The 9,476-nt window shown below is 41.3% G+C and overlaps 1 protein-coding gene across 1 annotated transcript in view; it reads left to right on the top strand.

The window, feature by feature from the left end:
• The first annotated feature begins 6,975 nt into the window (after positions 1–6,975).
• Positions 6,976–9,476, top strand: part of LNP1 (leukemia NUP98 fusion partner 1) — a 28,466-nt gene continuing 25,965 nt past the window's right edge. The window contains exon 1 of the mRNA XM_032299335.1: positions 6,976–7,726. Within this exon, the coding sequence (XP_032155226.1) occupies positions 7,571–7,726 (156 nt within the window). The 5' untranslated portion in view covers positions 6,976–7,570. The remainder of the gene's footprint in view (positions 7,727–9,476) is intronic.

The following is a 9,476-nucleotide window of genomic DNA, read 5'->3' as shown; positions in this document are numbered from 1 at the left end:
AATCTCTGCCTCTGGATTCAAGCTATTCTCCAGCCTCAGCCTCCCGAGTAGCTGCGATTATAGGCATGTGCCACCATGCCCCACTAATTTTGTATTTTTAGTAGAGACTGGTTTTCTCCATGTTGGTCAGGCTGGTCTCGAACTTCTGACCTCAGGTGATCCACCTTCCTCAGCCTCCCAAAGTGCTGGGATTACAGACGTGAGCCACTGTGCCCGGCTGCAAAAATTTTTTAAAGCTTTTAAATGTATCTTGCCATATGTCTTTCTATAAAGACCTTGTTCCCACTAATAACATGTGACATCTGATCCTCAGAAAAGATTGCTGTGGAGTTTCATTAAAGTTTTTTTGTTTTAATAGTCTGAAAACTTCACAATATTTTTGACTCAAACTTAGTCTTTGCAATTTATTTTCCTCAATGTTGTATTGTGTCAGTTTTGTTTATGTGTATCATTATCCACTCCTTTATTGTAAATTGCAACATTTTGTCCCTTTCAAATATGAGGCACTCAGGACTCTCAATTCCCCCAGTTCTTGTTTGGATCACTTCTTATGGAGAGGCTTGTAGACTCAACAGAAGTGCTAAGGCATTACCTTTAGATTCTGTGACATTGCAGTTAATAACTGAAAGGAAGCCTTTTCTGAAGTATAGCACACTGATGAACTGGACTGATAAAGTTTTTTACATAGCAATAAATTTTAGCAGTAGTAGCTCATCTGTTTTAGAATAATTGGTGCCTAGGGATTAAAGAGACTTTGAAGGTCAGCCAATTAATAACACTTCTGGAAACAAAGCTGCACAGAGTTCATCTTTGGCAGATGAGAATCAGGGCTATGTTTGAAGGTTTCTTGTGGAAGAGATGATATATTGGCTCTTCAGAACCTCTTCCAATGTCTAACAACTATTATGAAGCCCACCTAATATTACCCCAATTCTGAAGAATTTAATGATGCTTAATGCCAAGGTAACTGGATATTTATATAACCAATATTTTGTAGGCAAACCTCTGAAAACATACCTTTCTTTGTTTCCTTTTTTTTTTTTTTTTTTACACCAATAGTGGTATATTTTAAAAACAGTTCTCATAATACATGCTTCATGGCTTTTTAGAATAAAAAAATAATGATATACCCTCAGAGACATGCTCTAGGACGCTTGGTTAAAAAAGATGTGTCTTTGATGACCACCTCAAAAGAGTGGCAAACTTCACAATATAACTTGATAACATACATGAAAGTGGATGATTATACTATGACATGTTGCCACTAAAAAAAGTCTGACAATCGGGTCATTCAGTAGAACGTAGCACACAGTTTCACATATTTAAGTACTGCTTTCTGGGAAGTAGAAACTGACTCAAAACCATTGATGTACTTTGACTGTTAAAAAAATGATGTAGCAGCTTAGCTCTTCTGGACATAGCATTTTTTTTTATGGGTTCAATCAAGCTTGAAATCAGGATGAGGAATGATGCTTCCCCTTAACTGTTAAGGAAAAAAAAAAAACAGAAAAAAAAAATAAGTTACTACTGCAAAGGGACATGGTACTGGGAGAATGAAATAAATAAAGAAAAAATTCAGTGGGCATGGTGGCTCATGCCTATAATCCCAACGCTTTGGGAGGCCAAGGTTGAAGGATTGCTTAAGCTCAAGAGTTCGAGACCAGCCTGGGCAACATAGTAAGACCTTGTCTCTATAAAAGTAAATTAATAAAATAAATAAAGGGAAAATCATTTTCTCATCATTACATAATCTCCTAAGAGAGAGGGCACTGAGAAGCCACTTGACAGCCCAGCGATCATTTTCACTGATTACCTGGGCATCCTTGACGTCCGGTCACTTTATGAGAATACACACAGCACAAGCTTCCTATTCTCTAAGAGAAGTTATTTCTTTCACATTCAGCATGATAAGAAAATGCCTACTCAAAGTCTCAGCTCAGAAACTGCACCTGTCGCAGTCTCTCTTGGCAGCTTTTGCTGCAGGCTCAAAAAGGTGCAGCTCCCTTCAGCATGTGTCCCCAGCAGCATCTCCTCAAGGCAGGGGCCCAGGGGCCCTGCCACGGAAAGCAGGTGGCTGGCCTTCAAAAGTGGGCTGGGGACTCCTCTCAGGCCAGGGCTCCCAAGACAGCCCAGAAGAGCATTTCTCCCAATGCTGAGAGACAACACTTTCTGCTGCTGCTTTTTTGCTGCCCCCTATGCTTGTTATAAGAACCTTAGCACAGGGAGAGTAGGGAGCTATCTTTTCCTCATATTTTAAAAGAAGAAGTAGGCTTAACTAGGGGAAAAATGGGTTGGAAGTCTCATTTTCTATAATTTAGTCCAAATCCTTTTTCTTTCTGGGGTATATTTACATCTTATTGTTTTGGGAGAATTTTTAGTCAAAGATTTGAGCAGCTCCCTTTCCTTTCAGTATTAGGAGGTACCCCAGGATCACCCTTAGGTTAAAAAGGACTCACAGGCTTAGCATATAGTTGTGCTCATGGCTATGATTTATTATAGTGCAAGGATACAAAGCAAAACAAAGAGAAAAGTCTGGAGGAAACCGGCTCAAGCTTCTAAGAGTCCTCTCCCAGTGGAGTTACAAAGTACCTGCCTAATTCCTCCAGCAGTGAGTTGTAACACATGTGCAAGGCAAATGTTTATTATGGCGGCTCAATAGATACTCAGTACCCCAGATATTTACTGGGTGCTGGTCAGGTAGGCACACTCTGCCTGCCACATACCCAAATTCTGAATTTGCAGAAGAACGTCAGTTGTTCAGCATAAACCACGTTGGTCATGCAAACAGTTTAGACCACTCCTATAATTTAAGAAAAATTTTATATCACTGCAGGAACGATTTACCAGCCAAGTTCCAGATGCCAACTCAGGGCCAACCTTGCAAGCAGGACTTTCTATGAATCGGCAGTTTCAGGCCTGCTATATCAACCACTTTCTGTATAGCTGATCTCCTTGGTCAAGGCATTTTATAGCAAAATTGTTATCAGTAGTGTCATGACGCAGTGTGAAACTAACCTGAGTACTGACTTTACTTAAAATCCAGAGGTCCTGGATTTAGCCAATTAAAACAAATCCCGTTAGCTGTAAAGGTTAATCTTAGGAAGCCAGGTGTCTTTCTCCTTAAGTTTTTGTGTTAATCTTTTTCTTTTTTAACCTAGCCCGAGGCATCACCTGAAGCACAGCACATCTCTGGCTAATAAATTGAAGCTGACCTGCATGCCTTCTTGGGCGGAGGCAGTCCATGATAGTCCAGATTGGTACCCAGGAAGTACAATCCCAGAGAGCATTCTTAGAAACAAAGAATTCAAGTTCAGTTACCCCAACAAAAACATGCATTCGTCGGGTAGCCCAGGTTAGCAGAGCCCCAGTGTGGCTTCCCACTGCAGGAACTTCGGCCCTCAGGTTCCCTGTCCAGCCTAAATAATTCAGCTAAGTTCTTTGTTTTAGAAGGTCTGCCTGACGGCAGCTTCTTTCTGTCAGCCTGGCTCATAAATGTGGACAATATCTGGAGGTGTTCTTGGAAACTGCAGAAGCTGGGGCCACTCGCTGGTATCTCATAGTCAGTGCTGTTGGGTGTGATCACAGCCTCAGAAGTCAGTTTGAATTCACAGCATCCTGGAAAGGCAACACTGTTGTTCAGGAGCAGTTCTGAAAAAGAGATCATTAATGCCCTCGTTCTCTTGCATCTCCCTAGGTGCCGGGTTTTTTTTTTTTCTTCTTTGCTATTACGCAACAGTGTGATTCATTCAGAAATCATAACATTACATTTTCCCCAGCAATTTTTTATTCTTATCTAGACCTTTTATGAGGAAGGGCAGGAAGGGTTGAGTGTAAGAGGGACAAAAGAATTTACAGAGAAAATCACTGTTTCATGAAACAAGCAGAAAAAACACATCATGTTCCAGATGGGCTAGGACAAAATCCTGAGTTTTCAAATTTTTTCAGACTGTGTTTACATTACCCCATCCCTTTTGTCTGATCATTTATTCAGGAAGCAGCCTCGAAAAGATCAATTTCTGTCTAGGAACAGCTGCGTTTGGCAATCAAGCTGCCTAACTAAGAAGAGAGGTGAGCAAAGAAGAGTCAGACTATCAATCCATCACTGCAAATTTCAAAATACTCTGGCAAGCTGAACATAAGTGAATAGCAGTGAGATATCCCCAGAAGGAGTCAAGAGCTCTATTAGGAGCGGATGGAGAGGTCCCACTCCCTGTGATGTGCTCTCCCCCAGGAGGGTTCTTGAGATCAATCATTTCTAGTGCAACTAGTTCCGTTTCAAATGGTCCTATCAAAGAGCAAGCCCTTTCCCATAGGCAGTTGACCCAAGTGATCCAGATAGCAACCAGAATGTTTTTATAGTTTATGACCCCCCAGAGGAATGTTGTAAGCAAACCTGCAGTAGTCCCAGAGGCTGAGTTCTGTTCCCTGAGCCTATGCCTGTCTTCAGAGAGTGAAACAGTCCCACACAGACAGTATCAAGTTTTAGCTTAGCATAAGCTCCAGGCAGTTAGGATCTATGAATTCAGGATTCCAAACTAGCTAGCAACTTTTCTTTAGCAGCAGCAAAGCCGAGAAGATACAGGACCAGACAACTGTTTTCCAAGTCCAAGTGACAAGAAATGGTTTCTAAGCCCTTTTTATATTGTCAGGTTTAGAGTCCAATTGACACACGCCGAAATATGCACATGAAGCTGGAAAATCATTAGCCTCCAACAGTCAGACAGACACCTGATTTTATAAGAAGTTATTAGCAAACTAAAAGCTGCTTTTCAAAACTCAAAAGGGTTTTTTTTTTTTCCAGTGGAGATGAACTATCCTTCTATGTTGTCTACCTTTTCCCATAGGTTCCAACAGGCAAAAATTACAGCAAAAATCATCAGTTACGGAGATTTCAGAATTTAAATACTCCGAGTTCACATTGTAATTTATCTACTAGCAACAAAACTCAGGAGGTGCATATCCTCCTAACACTTCTTATGGAGTAGCTTTCCCTAACCGGGGCAATCCCTCAAGCATTTATAAAATTATAAGCATATAATATTTTATATCAGTTTTTCATCATCTATTCAAGTGCAATAGCCAAAAAATAAAAGCCATTTTAAAATTCTCTCTTTTTTTTTCGTTGCAGCTTTACTCAAACTCCTAGTAGTAAAGTCCTAAATTCAGCACATATGATTTAGATGATAGCTGCTGGGAGATTCCCAGCTGGAGTGCAAGGGACTGCTGTACTAGGTGATGGAGTAATATTTCCTCCGTCCCTGTTCTTACTGGTTTATCTAAAGCCTTGTTCCAGCTCTTGGAACTGACTTTAACAAAAATATTAAAAGTTTGCATTGCTTTCTCTTCCTTCCTGCTTGGAGGAGAAAGCAATGCAAACTTTTAACATTTTTGGCCCATGCAAAATGTGTTTTGGGAATGTTCGGGCACTTTCTCTTCTCAGCTAGAGGAGAGAACAAAACTCAAAGGCATCAGCCAGGCTGCATTTTTTAATCCTTTCATTGTAGCTACCCATGGCTGAAAGCAGCCAGGGAATCTAACAAACCAATTGTCCTGGGGTTGGATCCATCATTTCGAATTCTACAGGTAACTTTTACCTCTCACAACAGACATCATCTCAGCAGCTAATTCACACTACAGACGGCTAGGTAGCGACTGGGCATTGAAGATTCACCATCATGTCTTCTTCATCCTTCCTTTTCCCAAACCCTGCTTTAGCCATATTTCAGTGATTTGGGTTGTTTTAGCAAATCCCACTTCTGATAGCAGCTGTCATCCCCAGTTTGGAGATTTGCTAGAACTCAGCATATAGTTGTACTCATGGATAAGATTTATTATGTTGAAAGGCTGCAAAGTAAAACTGAGAAGGAAAATGGAAAAGGCATATGGGGTGCAGTCTGGAGGAAATTAGGCACACTCTTCCAAAATGTCCTGTTCCAGTGAAGTCCCACAGGATGTGCTTAATTCCTCCAGCAATGAGTTGTCATAACACAGGAAGTCATGGACGTTTGCAAAAAATAAAAATGTTATAAGACATGTTAACCTTTGGCCATGTTTCCTTAGTAACATAAAAATTGTGATACCCTGCTCTGCAAATATTGGTCACAGTTATCAAGCCTGTCTTTTTGCAGCTCAAGGAAGGATTTTCATAAGGCAAATGACCAAGAATTCCTGTTTGAAAATGCAAGACTTCTCCGAGCTCTCTTGGAATACTGGCAGAATAGTGGAAAGAGCCTGGGCTTTGTGTTTCTATTCCCTGCTTCAAACTTGGCTTTGCCGCTTAGTTCTAATTTCACTTTGGCAAGGGGTGATCTATTTGCATCTCAACTCCCTTATCAATAAAATGTCATACAAATCTCCCAGTCTCAGGGTTGTTATAAGAAAATTAGCATATATGAAATATTTGGCTCCATACCTGATGCAAAGTAGGAGTTCCATAATGTAATATTCTCTTTACCTTGGAAAAAATGCCCACTAAAAGACAGGGACTATAAAGTTCACAGAAACTTTATTTATAAAAGCCCCAACTGGAAATAGCCTAAACGACAGCCTAAAATGACCGTCACTTCATAGACTGAATTTTAAAAAAATTTTGGCATGTTGATGCAATGCAATACTACACACAGCATCGACTACTGTTACTGCAAAAACGTGACTCTATCTCACTGACATAATGTTGAATAACACAGGATAATGCATACTGTATAATGCCACTGAAAGTCAGTTCAGAAACAGGCAAATGGATCTATGGTGACAGAGATCATTAATGGTAACCTTTTGAAGGGAGTATGGATTGGAAGAGGGATACACGGAGCCAGTTGGGGTGCTGGAAATGGTCTATGTCTTTACCTGCATGGTGCTGGTAACTCAGGGGTTACTACCCTGTGGTACATACGTAAAAATTCATCAAGCTGTGCACTCACGGTTTGTATCTTTTACATGTACTTGTATATTATTTACATTTGTACATGTATAAGTAATACCTCAATTTAAAAAACAACTCTTTTTGATCCAGGAGCTGGATTTTATATCAGTATCATTTTATTAGGAGAGTATCTAGGTCTAGATAAGACTTGGCAGCAGCTGGCTACCTTCCAAGCTGTGGTCAGTCTGTTCCTTGTATGTGGCCCCATTTCAGAGCTTGCCTGGAGCTGACAGGCATACTGTGAGGGTCATGCTCCATCATCATTGACAGCTGGAGATGCCATCACATGCCATTGGCAGCAAAGCACAGGGAAAACCAGGCAGTGGACTCTGCTTCCCACCCTTAGGCTGCGAGGCACAAGCCCCAGCAATGGAAGGATTAGAAAGCCTCTCAATTTAAAAAGACAAGGGGGAGGGGAATGTGGGCTGCACAATTTATAAATAGACATTGCCCAAGGCTGCCTGATGATGAAGTGGTTGTTTAGTAAATCTTTCTCCTTTAAGGATGCCAGCATCGGAGACCATTTTAAAATACCAGTTTCATTTTGCCTTTTGGGGGAGATCCTAGGGTTCACTGCCAGCCCTGTTGGGTGATATTTCCTTCTGTCAGATTTAGGAACAGGCCTTCAATATTTGGCATCACCTTTACATGGAGCACAAAGATGATGATGATGATGATGTCTCTTTTGCCAAATGGATGAGCAGCTTCTGGGGCCACAGCTGGAGAGAAGAGGATCAGAGAGGACTCCGGGAACGCCACCGACCGCAAGCCACCAGTCACAGGAAAACCTCCCTGCCCTGCCCAGTGAGTGATCGTCATGGACCAGAGGGGAGAGCTGGAGCAGGGGATGGGGTTTCTCTTAGATAATTTTTTTTGAGAAATGTGGATATAAAGTTTTCTTTGGTTTAAAACCAGTACTTCCAAATCTTTCTCATACCCACAGAAATCCCTCTTATTATTTCATCTTGTCTTTCAAGGGACCTGATTTTCATCTAATGGGTAATAATTTCTTCATTTTTAGTTATCTAAGATACCTCTAACCACTCTCCAGAGCTCCTGAGAAGCCAGAGATAATCCCATGGAGTGACAGAATTTAAGCCAAAGGAAAGACACTTGATGCTATACTTAGTCTGTGTAGCCTTGTGGCTCAACGTGTGATTTCCATTTGCAATACTGAAAATTGTTCCCCTCTTTGGCAGACCTCTAAGGAACTGGGGATCCCTATAACAAGTCACTACCTTTGATAAATCTGACATACTTCTTTTCCTCTCAGGGAGCCCATTTGCTTTCCTGATGGGAGAGGGAGCTAAAATTCTCCTGCCCTCAGCACTCTTTTATGGCTAGGCAGAGCGCCTGAGAGCTGGGGAACAAGATACTAGCAGGCAAGCCCCCAAGAGGGGAATGGTTGGGCTTGACCAGCTGCGGACTCAGTGACAGGTCCAGGCAGCTATTCTCTCTGTTCTACTGTGATGCTGGAAGACTCCACATATGTCCTCTGCTTCACAGTTACACAGCAATAATACAGCTTTTCTTTTTTATAAGTCACATTAAATGCCAGCTACCAGGTGATACTTTCCCAATCCCCTGCTGTTGTCAACCCCAGAACCAAGTAAGTTTTGGGGTAACATTATTTTATTTTTAACTCCATGCTTCGAAGACACATCATGTCTGTAAGATATATAAAAGCGTGTAAGGCAACCTCTATGACTCCTGGTGATCAGCAAGTTTGAGGAATCAGAATTCTTTGAGACACAAATATGTCAGAATAGATCCCTTGCCAAATGCCTACTCAGGGACAAAGGGCAATCGTCAACACTTCTTTCAGCTTCAGGTTCCTTAAGTGAAAAAGACGGGGGTGTTGGACTGAGTGATCTCTAAGAATCCTTCTACCTCTAACTTTCCATGCCTGTGATAAGGTAAGCACCTGCTTATCGCCTCTCATTTTAATCTATGTTCCACATCGAGCGACATATCCAGGCTGTGTGAACCAGGAGTATGATTGGTTTCCAGTTTCCAGATGTCAGAACAGGGATAAACAAAAACGAACACCGCGATTTACTATTTATTACATTGGCTTCTTAGAGCCACAGGAAATACAAAAACAAAGAAACAAACGCAGTTTACTAGTTCCTTGAATAAACTTTGGCATCTATGTGGCTTTTAAAACAGAGATAGTTACGCTATTTACAGAATTCACTTTTAGTTGCGATGTTGTTTGCCTTAATCTATGATGGAATCACAGCATCTATTGCGTATAACACTTGTAAATTGTGTTCTTCTGTCATCTTTATCTGCTCATCCCTGCTTCAGGCATTTGCCTGAATTAACCTGCTTTCTGTCTCTAAAATGTACTCAAATATTCTGACTTTCAGCCTGGTGCTGAGGTTCACACCTGGAATCCCAGCACTGGGGGGGCCAAGGCGGGAAGATCACTTGAACTAAGGAGTTTGAGACCAGCCTGGGCAACATAGTGAGACTCTATCTCTATAAATAAATACATACATACACACACAAAATAGCAGGGTGTGGTGGCGCTCCCATAGTGCCAGCTACT

Source organism: Sapajus apella, unplaced genomic scaffold (genome assembly GCF_009761245.1).
Source record: "Sapajus apella isolate SASKATOON/1434 unplaced genomic scaffold, GSC_monkey_1.0 scaffold40, whole genome shotgun sequence".
Taxonomy (NCBI): domain Eukaryota; kingdom Metazoa; phylum Chordata; class Mammalia; order Primates; family Cebidae; genus Sapajus; species Sapajus apella.
The sequence above is the reverse complement of the archived record's forward strand: the minus strand, read 5'-3'. Positions and strand labels throughout refer to the sequence as shown.